The sequence below is a fragment of the Salvelinus alpinus genome, chromosome 34 (genome assembly GCF_045679555.1).
Source record: "Salvelinus alpinus chromosome 34, SLU_Salpinus.1, whole genome shotgun sequence".
Lineage (NCBI taxonomy): Eukaryota > Metazoa > Chordata > Actinopteri > Salmoniformes > Salmonidae > Salvelinus > Salvelinus alpinus.
This window is the reverse complement of record NC_092119.1, coordinates 27,082,234-27,095,602: the sequence shown is the minus strand read 5'-3', so window position 1 is coordinate 27,095,602 and position 13,369 is coordinate 27,082,234. Positions and strand designations below refer to the sequence as shown.

The 13,369-nt window shown below is 42.5% G+C and overlaps 2 protein-coding genes across 6 annotated transcripts; one reads left to right on the top strand and one right to left on the bottom strand.

Moving 5' to 3' along the window:
* Nucleotides 1–1,558: 1,558 nt before the first annotated feature.
* On the bottom strand, nucleotides 1,559–10,184 carry LOC139563673 (protein YIPF7-like). Of its 4 annotated transcripts, none has more exons than XM_071382529.1 (6): nucleotides 10,115–10,184; nucleotides 3,218–3,341; nucleotides 2,835–2,971; nucleotides 2,510–2,655; nucleotides 2,176–2,357; nucleotides 1,559–2,030 (listed from the first exon to the last, which is right to left on the bottom strand). In XM_071382529.1, the coding sequence occupies exons 2-6, from the start codon at nucleotides 3,337–3,339 to the stop codon at nucleotides 1,868–1,870; spliced, it is 750 nt and encodes a 249-aa protein (XP_071238630.1). In that variant the 5' UTR covers nucleotides 3,340–3,341; nucleotides 10,115–10,184; the 3' UTR covers nucleotides 1,559–1,867. The 4 variants fall into 4 exon arrangements, with proteins under 4 accessions (XP_071238630.1, XP_071238629.1, XP_071238628.1 ...); XM_071382528.1 differs by lacking the exon at nucleotides 10,115–10,184 and adding an exon at nucleotides 5,557–5,705; XM_071382527.1 differs by lacking the exon at nucleotides 10,115–10,184 and adding an exon at nucleotides 4,673–4,774.
* lamtor3 (late endosomal/lysosomal adaptor, MAPK and MTOR activator 3) lies at nucleotides 4,729–9,630 on the top strand. Of its 2 annotated transcripts, XM_071382530.1 has the most exons (7): nucleotides 4,729–4,857; nucleotides 5,134–5,171; nucleotides 5,294–5,328; nucleotides 5,915–5,973; nucleotides 6,083–6,216; nucleotides 9,115–9,178; nucleotides 9,276–9,630. In XM_071382530.1, the coding sequence occupies exons 2-7, from the start codon at nucleotides 5,163–5,165 to the stop codon at nucleotides 9,347–9,349; spliced, it is 375 nt and encodes a 124-aa protein (XP_071238631.1). In that variant the 5' UTR covers nucleotides 4,729–4,857; nucleotides 5,134–5,162; the 3' UTR covers nucleotides 9,350–9,630. The 2 variants fall into 2 exon arrangements, with proteins under 2 accessions (XP_071238631.1, XP_071238632.1); XM_071382531.1 differs by lacking the exon at nucleotides 4,729–4,857 and having other exon boundaries at nucleotides 4,864–5,171.
* Nucleotides 10,185–13,369: the final 3,185 nt, after the last annotated feature.

Here is a 13,369-nt window from a genome sequence, read left to right as displayed (position 1 = left end):
CTGTAGGAGTACCTACCATAGGAGTCTCCTCAAAGCCTACCATTGACTATGTGTTTGTGTTTGTCCCCCTGTGTGCTGAGAGTGTCAGGTTCTTGTCCAGTTCTGGCATTTAGGTAGCCACAGACTAGTACATGTCCCTGGGCCTGGAAATGGTTGATCTCCCCCTCTAGGATGGAGAAGCTGTCATCGTTAATGTATGGGGATTCTATTGGGGGGATATACACTACCGTTTAAAAATTTGGGGTCACTTAGGGTCCTTGTTTTTGAAAGAAAATCACATTTTTTTGTCCATTAAAATAACATAAAATTGATCAGAAATACAATGTAGACATTGTTCATGTTGTAAATGACTATTGTAGCTGGAAACTGCATATTTTTTATGGAATATCTACATAGGCGCACAGAGGCCCATTATCAGCAACCATCACTCCTATGTTCCAATTGCACGTTGTGTTAACTTATCCAAGTTTATCATTTTAAAAGACTAATTGATCATTAGAAAACCCTTCTGTTAGCACAGCTGAAAACTGTTGTTCTGATTAAAGAAGCAATAAAACTGGCCTTCTTTAGACTAGTTGAGTATTTGGAGCATCAGCATTTGTTAAAATCGCCTGTCCTCGGTTGCAACACTCACTACTGAGTTCCAAACTGCCTCTGGAAGCAACGTCAGCACAAGGACTGTTCATCGGAACTTTGTGAAATGGGTTTCCATGGCTGAGCAGCTGCAAACCAGCCTAAGATCACCATGCGGAATGCCAACTTTCGGCTGGAGTGGTGTAAAGCAAGCGGCCATTGAACTCTGGAGCAGTTCTCTGGAGTGATGAATCACGCTTCGCCATCTGGCAGTCCAATTAACAAATTTGGGTTTGGCGGATGCCAGGAGAACGCTACCTGCCCGAATGGCAGTGCCAACTGTAAAGTTTGTTGGAGGAGGAATAATGGTCTGGGGCTGTTTTTCATGGTTCAAGCTAGGCCCCTTAGTTCCAGTGAAGGGAAATCTTAACACTACAATGACATTTTCTTAGGTTGGCATACAATGACATTCTTGATGATTATGTGCTTTCAACTTTGAGGCCCTTTCCTGTTTCAGCATGACAATGTCCCTGTGCACAAAGCGAGGTCCATATGGAAATGGTTTGTCGAGATCAGTGTGGAAAAACTTGACTGGCCTGCACAAAACCCTGACCTCAAACACCTTTGGGATGAATTGGAACGCTGACTGCGAGCCAGGCCTAATCGCCCAATGTCAGTGCCCAACCACGCTAATGCTCTTGTGTCTGAATGGAAGCAAGTCCCAGCAGAAATGTTCCAACATCTAGTGGAAAGCCTTCCCAGAAGAGTGGAGGCTGTTATAGCAGCAAATGGGCGACCGACTACCGACTCCATATTAATGCCCATGATTTTGAAATGAGATGTTCAGCTAGCAGGTGTTCACATACATTGAGTAAAACATACTTTTGGTTGTGTAGTGTTTTTCTTTTTTAAACACTGGATTACTGTAAAAAAATACTTCATTTTTTTTTTTGATTAAATAAAGTTGAATAGCTTTTAAACATGGTCTTTGTTGGTTCCATAATTCAAATTTAAGTCAGTATTGCCTTTTGACACAATGTAACATTTCAAATTACATTTCTTGGCACATTCCAATGCACAAATGTCAACCAATCACACACCCAGATTACATTTTTCACAATGTAAAGTAACCCCCAAGAAGAAACCAGTCCCCATTTCAAAAAAGAAAGGAATACAACTCTATATAACTATAACTCAATGTTATTTTCACACCCATATACCGCACTGATACCCATATGGGATACGTAGTGCCTCAAATGTGATCTCTGTTGACAGTCAGCGACAGTAGTGGCCTTTAGAACACTGTTAGCAAGGCAAAGACTCCATAAAGCAGGGCACAGGGGTACGCTACCAACAGCTGCTGGCCCTCCATAGCCAGGGTGGAGATGAAGATCTTGGAAGCTGAGAAACTGCACCAGCCAATCACCAGCAAGGCCAGGATAGTTCCAATGATCCCTCTGGATGGAAATCAAGTAAGATTTCAAAAAAGTTACAACAAAGGACATGACAGAAAATAAATCAAGATGAGCCAATCTTAGTTGTTTTACACAATATTATTTAGGCAACCTTTTTATTTTTTCTGGACTGGATAGGCCTACTCACTGTAGGGAAAAGATGACTGCGAATGCAGATAGTGCCACCATGGGTAGGAGGCAGTAGCCCAGAACGCTGGCTACACAGCCATAGGATACAGTCAGGGAACTCAGCAGGGTCAACAGGGTGTACATCGCCATGCAGCCGATGGCACTGATCCCATAGACATAGCTAAAGTGGGATTTGCCTGCCTACATAAAAGAGTAAATGTTTTCAGTACAGTACATGCACATTTACATAGCTACAAATGCTTTTTATTTGAATAGTGTCTCATGATGACTTGGGCTGTGAAAACGTGCCGCACACACACACACGGACATGAGCTGCTCCGGAGGTTCCTCACCATAAGTAAAGTGGCACCCAGAGCGATACAGAACAGAATAGGGCCCGTCAGGTCGGTCTCATTCATGATGCTGCCATCTGCTGGCATCATAGGGTTCAGCACTGTCAACGTCTTCTGCCATATGTGTTCAAAATTAATGCCAAGCTCTACACAAATACAAAACAGAGGAATAAAAACAGATGTGAATATGAGAAGACTCATATACACTTTCACATTGAAATATGTTACTTATTTAATTTGATTTCTGTTAAAGATTTAATCCGGAGATAAAACAATGTGTTGAATAAACCAGCAGTTAGAGCAGTACTCGTGACTCAGGTCTTACCCTCCAGCAACGGAGGCTCCTCTTCAAATGATCCATCTGTTCCAGCTGTGTATTGATATGTCCCAGCAGGCTTTGAAGGCTGGAAGGCCTGGCCCGTAGAGGGGGTGAACACACCAGGCATGGACACATCTATGCCACTAATAACAAAACAAAAATCTTACTGGCTAAATGTATCTACTTTCCTTTCAAAAAAGTAGGGGAAGATGTGAGGGATGTGCCCCCATTGTACATCTCCCTTTCTATCATGGCATAATGTAATTGACCTTAAGAAAACAAAATTATATATTATGAGTTAGACTTATTGACACATTCAAATCTTCCCAATCCCAGTTCAAAAGTTGAATGAAGAGTTTAGGAATGTAGAGTTTACCCCATATACTTACTCATCCTCATACTCTGGGTTATGGTCATAGCCATTGCCATAGTCGTAGGCCACCTGTCCCTGGTCATCGATGTAATACCCTGACTGGTAGAAGCCCTGTTCAAATTGCTGAAAGTCCCCCATTGCTATAGAGTAGGCAGAGATGATTAGATAAAGATCATGACTGTAACAGTAGAATGAAGTGAGGGGCTAGCCTTTTGAGGAGTGGTGCTCAGTTTGAGTCTCACATATCACAAAACTAGTTGTCAACCAAATCACAATTACATAAACTACAAATGATAATACAAATAGCTATTGCGCTTTATCCTTTGGTCAACAGCATACTCACACTACAGCAGAAATAGCAAGCCAGGTATCCTTAAGATTTCACTCAAACTGATAAGGCAAGATCATATTTTGTAACTGGGATTGCTTATCTCAATAGAATGAGGTCTCATCAGCACATATTTGATTGGATCTGGAGGCCTGTACCAGCCCATTGAAAGTCTGTTTACAGTCACAGCACCAGTGGCCTAGTAGCAACACTAAATAGACATGCATAAGAAACAGCCAACAGAAATATGTATGCCTGTGAAATCAACCAGAGTCTATTCACTTCATTAAAGTACAATCACATCCCACACAGAGCCTTATTGCTAAATTCAGATTTCAAACCTTGAGGTAAATTCTCAGCAAGACCTCTTATTATGTTGTCAAGGGAGAGTTTGGGAAGAAAAGTTGACGCCTATGTGGGGATGTACTATAAATAGTTTACTATATTTAAACTTGGGGAATGACAAACCCTGAGAAGCAGACTAAGTAGCCCACTTTCTATTTAATCTATTTCTTAATTGCGCTCTTTTTTCTTTTTCATTCAGCTAGGTTTGGAGGTTTGGTAATGCACATTACATCCATTTGCAGAAATGCAATGGTTTTGGATACTCGGTGCTACAGAACAGAATTAACAATTTCCACTGTTGACAGGGCTCTTATTTTGAAACATTTTCGAACAGCGTAACCCGGATGTTGCTGGCTCAACATGGGTCAAGTCAAAGATGATCTATTATATTGACAAGATAGTTGAGTGACCGCTCTAACAATGGCAATACATGTCCTCAAATATGGAGGAGTCAATGCTATCCGGAATCCTTGGGACGTCCCTACCCCATTGAAGTTTACATTTAAAATAGTTAAGGTAAGGGTTATGGTTAAGGTTTGGGTAGGGGTTAAGGTTAGGTTTAGAGTAGGGACGTCCCAAGGGTCGCAGATGGCACTGACTTGACCAAGATGGAAGGCAGGCGGCGAGATCAGGTGGGACCATTCTAACCAATTAGAGGGCAGATACCCGTGTCAACCACATGCACAACTAAGTTGTTTTTTATCAAATTTGCCGGAATTCAATTTGCATCCACTTATATTAGTACATTTGTAAGAGCCTAAACATTACGAAACGTATATTCGATCAAATAAGCCTTACGTAATTCGGCACTCTCTCATAGACCATACAAAAAGGGCTTATCGCACGCAGTAACAATCTGGGCTGAGTAAATCCTCTCGCTTCGCCTCTTCCTAGCTGAACAAGTCAGTCATGTGATTTCCTTGTGCTCAAGCTGAGTCAGAAAAACATCGAAGATTTTGTGCCAAGTAAAACAATTCAATAAGGTAACCAACACAGTGCATTCTAAAAGTATTCGATAAAGATTGTCATACCTTGTAGCTAGTGAAAATGACATTTTGTTAATAAGGTACATATTAAAAACAACCAAGTTCAGCTAGCTAACATTACGTAACCTTCCACGTTATCAGCTGGTTATAGCGTACTGTAGCTAGCTAACGTTAGCTGTCAACAAGTCAGGGGAAGCTTGGGAGAGCACAAAAATACCTGCTGATATTCTTTAGCGTTAGACACCCTTGCCATAATTCAGTTCTCTATTTTAGTAATTGAAGGAATAAAAGAAATTTCCACCATGGCTGATGTAAGTATCAATTCTTTGAGCACAATCACTAATTGGCTATATCCATCTAGCCAGATGAAGCTATAGCTAGCTACACTCGTGTAACAAATTGCTTTGGGCTAACACATTGACATTTGTTGCAGGACTTGAAGAGATACTTGTACAAACAGCTACCAAGGTATGTTGGTTGTATGAATATGGTGTGTTCATTGTGATTCTTCTGTTGCTGAAACCTAATGAGTTCGTTTGACTTAACGAATTATGTCATGTGTAGCAGACTAAACTCCACGGTTAAGGATGTTTCTGAACTCCACCTACCGAGTGCAGCAGAGACTAGGCTTTGTGCAATTCAGCTCCAACTACATTGATTTGCCCAAGGTCAATACTTAAATAATGAAATGCTTACCTTGTATTTATGTTTGTCCTCTGTAGTTGCCGGTCTTTCTTTGAAATCCATATTTTTCCAAAAACGTTCATTAAATACAGCCACCGACTTTGCAAATGTACATGTGCCAACAAGGAAACAGTAGGTTGTATTTGATTAATGTTTTTTTAAGTATGGAGGACAAACATAGGTACAAGGTAAGTGTTTCATAATTGACGTTTTTCAAGTATTGACCTTGGGCGACTCAATGTAGTCTGAGCTGAATTCCATAAAGTCTGGTCTATGCTCCACTCCGTTGGAGTTAATTAGAAATGTCCCTCACCATGGACTGGTGTTAAGTCTTATGTCAAGTGCTGCTCTTTTTCTCCTTATCCACCAGTGTTGAGGGTCTTCATGCAATTGTAGTGACAGACAGGGATGGTGTCCCAGTTATCAAAGGTAGGTCTCCCTCACAACTTCTGTTCTAAAAACTAGGTAATTTAGTTGACCTCTTCTTATCCATGTTCCAATGTGTTGTGCTCAGTGTACCTGATATTTTATCCTTCAGTGGCAAACGATAATGCACCAGAATATGCGCTACGGCCAGGCTTCCTCTCCACTTTTGCATTGGCCACCGACCAGGGCAGTAAGCTAGGGCTCTCCAAAAACAAGAGCATCATCTGCTACTATAACACATACCAGGTAAGTTAAATCTAGAACTAACAATTTACATTGTTGCCTGGGGAGACTTGGTGATTAGTTGAGTCAGGTGTTAGTGCTGGGCTAGAATGAGTGTGCATTCCCTGGGGCTCCCCGGGAATAGCTTGAGAAACACTGACCTACAGTGCATTTGGAAAGTATTGACCCCTTGACCTTTAACACATTTTACGTTGCAGCCTTACTCTAATGGATTCAATTGTATTTTCCCTTCAATCTACACAACCTACACTGCTCAAAAAAATAAAGGGAACACTTAAACAACTCAATGTAACTCCAAGTCAATCACACATGCTGTTGTGCAAATGGAATAGACAAAAGGTGGAAATTATAGGCAATTAGCAAGACACCCCCAATAAAGGAGTGGTTCTGCAGGAGGTGACCACAGACCACTTCTCAGTTCCTATGCTTCCTGGCTGATGTTTTGGTCACTTTTGAATGCTGGCGGTGCTTTCACTCTAGTGGTAGCATGAGACGGAGTCTACAACCCACACAAGTGGCTCAGGTAGTGCAGCTCATCCAGGATGGCACATCAATGCGAGCTGTGGCAAGAAGGTTTGCTGTGTCTGTCAGCGTAGTGTCCAGAGCATGGAGGCGCTACCAGGAGACAGGCCAGTACATCAGGAGACGTGGAGGAGGCCGTAGGAGGGCAACAACCCAGCAGCAGGACCGCTACCTCTGCCTTTGTGCAAGGAGGAGCACTGCCAGAGCCCTGCAAAATGACCTCCAGCAGGCCACAAATGTGCATGTGTCGGCTCAAACGGTCAGAAACAGACTCCATGAGGGTGGTATGAGGGCCCGACGTCCACGGGTGGGGGTTGTGCTTACAGCCCAACACCGGGCAGGACGTTTGGCATTTGCCAGAGAACACCAAGATTGGCAAATTCGCCACTGGCGCCCTGTGCTCTTCACAGATGAAAGCAGGTTCACACTGAGCACATGTGACAGAGTCTGGAGACGCTGTGGAGAACGTTCTGCTGCCTGCAACATCCTCCAGCATGACCGGTTTGGCGGTGGGTCAGTCGTGGGGTGGCATTTCTTTGTGGGGCCGCACAGCCCTCCATGTGCTCGCCAGAGGTAGCCTGACTGCCATTAGGTACCGAGATGAGATCCTCAGAGCCCTTGTGAGACCATATGCTGACACATGCATATTTGTGGCCTGCTGGAGGTAATTTTGCAGGGCTCTGGCAGTGCTCCTCCTTGCACAAAGGCGGAGGTAGCGGTCCTGCTGCTGGGTTGTTGCCCTCCTACGGCCTCCTCCACGTCTCCTGATGTACTGGCCTGTCTCCTGGTAGCGCCTCCATGTTCTGGACACTACGCTGACAGACACAGCAAACCTTCTTGCCACAGCTCGCATTGATGTGCCATCCTGGATGAGCTGCACTACCTGAGCCACTTGTGTGGGTTGTAGACTCCGTCTCATGCTACCACTAGAGTGAGAGCACCGCCAGCATTCAAAAGTGACCAAAACATCAGCCAGGAAGCATAGGAACTGAGAAGTGGTCTGTGGTCACCACCTGCAGAATCACTCCTTTATTGGGGGCGTCTTGCTAATTGCCTATAATTTCCACCTTTTGTCTATTCCATTTGCACAACAGCATGTGAAATGTATTGTCAATCAGTGTTGCTTCCTAAGTGGACAGTTTGATTTCACAGAAGTGTGATTGACTTGGAGTTACATTGTGTTTAAGTGTTCCCTTTATTTTTTTGAGCAGTGTATAATGACAAAGCAAAAACAGGTTTAGACATTTTTGTAAATGTATTAAAAACTAAAATCAGATATCACATTTACCTAAGTATTCAGACCCTTTACTCAGTACTTTGTTGAAGCACCTTTGGCAGCGATTACATCCTCACATCTTCTTGGGTATGATGCTACAAGCTTGGCACACCTGTATTTGGTGTTTTTCCCCATTCTTCTCTGCAGATCCTCAAGCTCTGTCAGGTTGGATGGAGAGCATCCCATCAAGGATATCTGTACTTCGCTCCATTCATATTTCCCTCGATCCTGATATGTCTCCCAGTCCCTGCCACTGAAAAACATCCCCACAGCTTGATGCTGCCACCACCATGCTTCACCGTAGGGATGGTGCCAGGTTTCCTCCAGATGTGACTCTGCATTTAGGCCAAAGAGTTCAATCTTGGTTTCATCAGAACAGAGAATCTTGTTTCTCATGGTCTGAGAGTCCTTTAGGTGCCTTTTGGCAAACTCCAAGCGGGCTGTCGTATGCCTTTTACTGAGGGGCCTCTGTCTGGCCACTCTACTATAAAGGCCTGATTGGTAGAGTGCTGCAGAGATGGTTGTCCTTCTGGAAGGTTCTCCCATCTCCACAGAGGAACTCTGGAGCTCTGGCAGTGACCATCAGGTTCTTTGCCACCTCCCTGTCCAAGGCCCTTCTCCCCCAATCACTCAGTTTGGCCGGGTGGCCAGCTCTAGGAAGAGTCTGGATGGCTCCAAACTACTTAATTTAAAAATGATGGGGGCCACTGTTCTTGGGGACCTTCAATGCTTGGTTTTTGCTCTAACATGCGCTGTCAACTGTGGGACCTTCTATAGACAGGTGTGCCTTTCCCAAATCACGTCCAATCAATTGAATTTACCACAGGTGGGCTCCAATCAAGTTGTAGAAACAGCTTAAGGATGATCAATGGAAACAGGATGCACCGGAGCTCAATTTTGAATCTCAAAGGGTCTGAATACTTATGTAAATATATATTTTTTTTTTAAATATTTAAAACATGTTTAAACCGGTTTTCACTTTGTCATTATGGGGTATATTTCATCCATTTTAGAATAAGGCTGTAATGTAACAAAATGTGGAAAGTTGGAATATTTTCCGAATGTTAAGTTGTGCCTTGTTTGATTGGCTCTCCTTTTGCCAGATTGTGCAGTTTAACCGGCTGCCGTTGGTGATCAGTTTCATCGCAAGCAGTACTGCTAACACCGGTAAGATAAAGTTCTCTCCTTATCATCTCTGCATGAATGAGGATGAAAAGTACAGAATTCTGAAGGGTTATCCAAGCTTAACTGATGTTGTATGTAGGTTTGATCATCAATCTGGAGAAGGAGCTCGTACCGCTAATCGAAGAGCTACGGCAGGTAGTGGAGGTTGCTTAGGAGTGTCACCTTGACGACAACAGGACTGTTCTATGACAGAATCACAAGTTTCCTTTTTCATGATCACAATGACATATATTTAATATCACTCATGCACACGCACTCTAACACAAGGATGGCTCTGTTGCAGAAAGACTGATACATGTTTGATAGTGTCTTGATGCTGTATTGTTTGTCATTCATGTTCTAAAACTTTACCCCTTCCTTGCTTGTGTTTTTTGTAAGTAAACTGACTCATGTAGCCATTTTCTTAAAATAAATATTAACAGAACTCACCCTCATACTGTGTTATCTTGAGTAAAATTAAGATCAAGTGAATGTCAACCAGTGAAAGATAGCGGTCAATTTAGAAAAAATAATTCCTGGAGGAACTGAAGTATCACAAAAAAGAAATATCTACAACAGGCCAGGGCAAAGGCCTGCGGACCGCGACTTGATTCAATACGGCCCACGGAATCATGCGCAGATCAGAGAATTTGCAATAGTAAAGTTTTGAAAAATTAAAAGCCCAATGAATTACAGCCTTTGTAAAGATTTAAGTCCCAACAATAACAACTGCACGAGGACAGACAGTGACTGACAGGCTGACACACGTCACAGTTACACGTCGTAGCAAGCTAGAAATTGCGCAAAAAATTGTTTTTCAATGAAAGGTAAAGTAGACAATGAAGGGTTTTCCAGCAAGTGTGGACATCGAACTATTTGAGGTATCAGGGAAAGCTGTGTGCAAAGAGAGCGTCGCTGTCTTGAAGGACTACAACTTACCCCGACACTTCCAGACAAAGCATGCAGAGAAATATAGGAATATGTCTTCTGAGCGGAGTGCAGGTGCATCGAAAGAGTTGCTTTCTCAGTTGCAAAAGCAGCAAGGACTTTTCACAAAATTGCATTCCGCAAACGATGGAATTGTCCAACAAAATTGCTAAACATAGCAAGCCATTCGCTGAGGACGAATTCTTTAAAGAATGTTTAATTGACTGCAGCAATACTTTGCCCCGACAAGAAAGAGCTGTTTGAAAATGTTTACCCGTCGAGACGAACAGTGACACAGCGTGTTGAGGACATCGCAGAGAATATGGAACAACTGACAGACAAGGTAAATGATTTCTCCTTGTCCCTGGATGAGAGCAGTGATGCACATGACACGGCGCAGTTGTTGATATTCTTACGAGGCATAAACACAGACTTTGACATTACAGAGGAGCTTGCTTCAGTGCAGTCAATGAAGAGCACAACCACAGGGAAATATTTATCGGAGGAGGTTAATAAGTGTGGCAAAGCTGGGACTGAGTTTTGAAAAGTTATCCAGTGGCCTTTGTGTGCCCAAACTTGACAGAAAAAAACGTTGGTCTTTTGAAAAGGATACAAGATCAAGTAGCTGAGCAGAACCCAGATCAGAATAGTATTTTCCTGAATTGCATTATTCATTAGGAGGTGCTCTATAAATGTGTTCTGAAAATGAGTCATGTTGTGGATAGTCACTGAAGGGGTAAACTTCATAAGCGCAAAATCTTAAAACTACAGGCAGTTTGTCTCACTGTTGGAAGAGACAGTCGGGTCATGCATATCTCCCCTACCACACAAACTTCAGATGGCTGAGTTAGGGGAAGATGCTTAAAAGACTGTGGAACCTGAAGTCGGAGATTGCTGAGATTTTGCAAATGAAAATATGTAGATTTTTGCCTTCACTGTGGACATGGCCCTCATGAATGAACTGAATTCCAAACTACAAGGAAAGGGCATTATTTCACATCAGATGTACAGCCTTGTCAAAGCCATCAAGGGAAAATTACTCCTGACCCGCCAAGTAGAAGCCAACAATCTCACCCCCCTTCCCGACACTACTAGTCTGTTCCCTATCAGATGACCAACGGGAGAAGTATACATCGCTGCTGCGTGCTTTGAACGGTGAGTTTTCTCGTCGTTTTGAGGATTTCAAAGTGTTGGAAAATGACATGCTGTTTGTTTCCTCTCCTTTCACCTTCAATGTGGATAACGCTCCCACTGACATGCAATTTGAGCTTATCGATCTTCAGTCTGATGCAGTGATTGGAGAACTATTCAAAAGAATGACACTGACGAGGTTCTATGCATCTCTCGATGAACAAAACTTTCCAAAGATTGGAAGACATGCTCAGATGTTTGTACTGTTTGGGTCAACCTATGTATGTGAACATACATTTTCTGTTATGAAATATAACAAGTCGAGGCACAGATCATCTCTTACTGACTCAGCAATCCTCCGCATAGCGACGTCAGGAACTATACCTGACCATTGCTCTAGTCAATGCCCATCAGAGACTTCACTCCTCACACCGATTGAGTAGTTTAAATGTAATGTTGAGCACTCTCTCTCTCATATTTGTGTGCATACCTTTTGTGCAAGAGTTCTGTCCGTGGTGCTGAATGCACAGTGTACTTTTCCCTCCGTGTAGTTCATTGCATGTTTAATAATGAAAATACCTACCAAAAGGAGAACATGTATGTGGTTTATTTCTGTGCATGTTAAAAAAGTAAAATATGTAGCATATCTGGATGTGATTTACAGTAGAAATATCTGTCAACACAGTCATACACATGATGTATTATCTTGTAATATGATTCTGGCCTGCGATGGCAAAAATATATTCTTATGTGTCCCTCCATGGAAAATAATTGCCCAGGCCTGATTTACAACATTGTCATTGTGCATGTTCTGGAAATTGCATGGTAAAAATTGATATTGTTTAGATGTTCAGAGCCCACTTGTATTTTGTCTTAGGTTACCAGCCAGTCATTTAATCTATGTGGAGCAGAGAGGATCTCTGTGGAGTGACAAGCTACCAGTCTTGAGGTTAAGAACTTTTAGTTCATTGTGGAAATATGCTTATTTTGGCTGTCCACATCTGTCACAGCTCCTCCTCTGCTTTCCAATTCTCTTCTCTCATCCGCTTCATGTTGTCATCTTCCTTTTATCTGTGACTGAAAATGATAAACATTCATTTGTTAGGCTATTTTGCTCTGATTCTACCCCCATTAGTTAAGCATTTGGACTAAGAGGTAGCCAGTTCAAGCTTTGTTTCTGTTGTATACATTCTAATGGTGGAATATGGGCTCACCAATTTCAATTTGTTATCATGATCCATTCGTCCACCTCCACACCACTCTTGTTACATAAAATACATAAAATGTCCACTTGGGGAACACCACACTGAGACAGAATGATGATTATTGCACATTTTAAAATCATTAAACTTAAATAATACAACAGCTACAAAAAGAGACCCAGCAACAAGAGAAAGTAGCTACCATCTTTCCATACGCACAAAAATATTAATTTGCGCAAATTTGTGCACAAATTAGTTTACATCCAATTCAGTGAGAATTTCTCCTTTGCCTAGATAATCCATCCACCTGACAGGTGGCATATCAAGAAGCTGATTAAACAGTATGATCATTACACAGGTGTACCTTGTGCTGGGGACAACAAAAATGTGACGCAATGCCACAGATGTCTCAAGTTTTGAGGGAGTGTAGAAATGTCCACCAGAGCTGTTGCCAGATAATTGAATGTTCATTTCTCTACCAAGCCTCCTCCGTCATTTTCGATAATTTGGCTCTACGTCCAACCGGCCTCAACCGCAGAACTTGTTTAATCACACCAGCCCAGAACCTCCACATCTGGCTTCTTCACCTGCGGGATTGTCTGAGACCACAACTGAAGAATTTCTACAAAAACTGTCAGAAACTGTCTCAAGGAAGCTCATCTACGTGCTCGTCGTCCTCACTAGGGTCTTGACCTGACTGCAATTCGGTGTCATTACCGACTTCAGTGGGCAAATGCTCACCTTTGATGGCAAATGGCAAGCTGGAGAAGTGTGATCTTCATGGATTAATCCTGGTTTCAACTTGTCACGAGAAATTTTATCCCAATGGTTGAACTCAACTATCACTATAGCTTTGACCAATTCCCAGAAGTTTGTAAGACCCTGGTTAATGAAGAATTAGACAAAGCCACCAGTCTGCAATAGATCAATCCTT

Coding starts and splice junctions, on each gene's coding strand:
- LOC139563673 (XM_071382529.1), bottom strand. CDS start 3,339: ATGGGGGACTTTCAGCAATTTGAACAGGGCTTCTACCAGTCAGGGTAT. Junction 2,972..3,217: donor AACCCAGAGTATGAGGATGA/GTAAGTATATGG, acceptor TTTTGTTATTAG/TGGCATAGATGTGTCCATGC. Junction 2,358..2,509: donor TGGGTGCCACTTTACTTATG/GTGAGGAACCTC, acceptor TCTTTTATGTAG/GCAGGCAAATCCCACTTTAG.
- lamtor3 (XM_071382530.1), top strand. Junction 5,329..5,914: donor TTGTACAAACAGCTACCAAG/GTATGTTGGTTG, acceptor CTTATCCACCAG/TGTTGAGGGTCTTCATGCAA. Junction 9,179..9,275: donor AAGCAGTACTGCTAACACCG/GTAAGATAAAGT, acceptor TGTTGTATGTAG/GTTTGATCATCAATCTGGAG.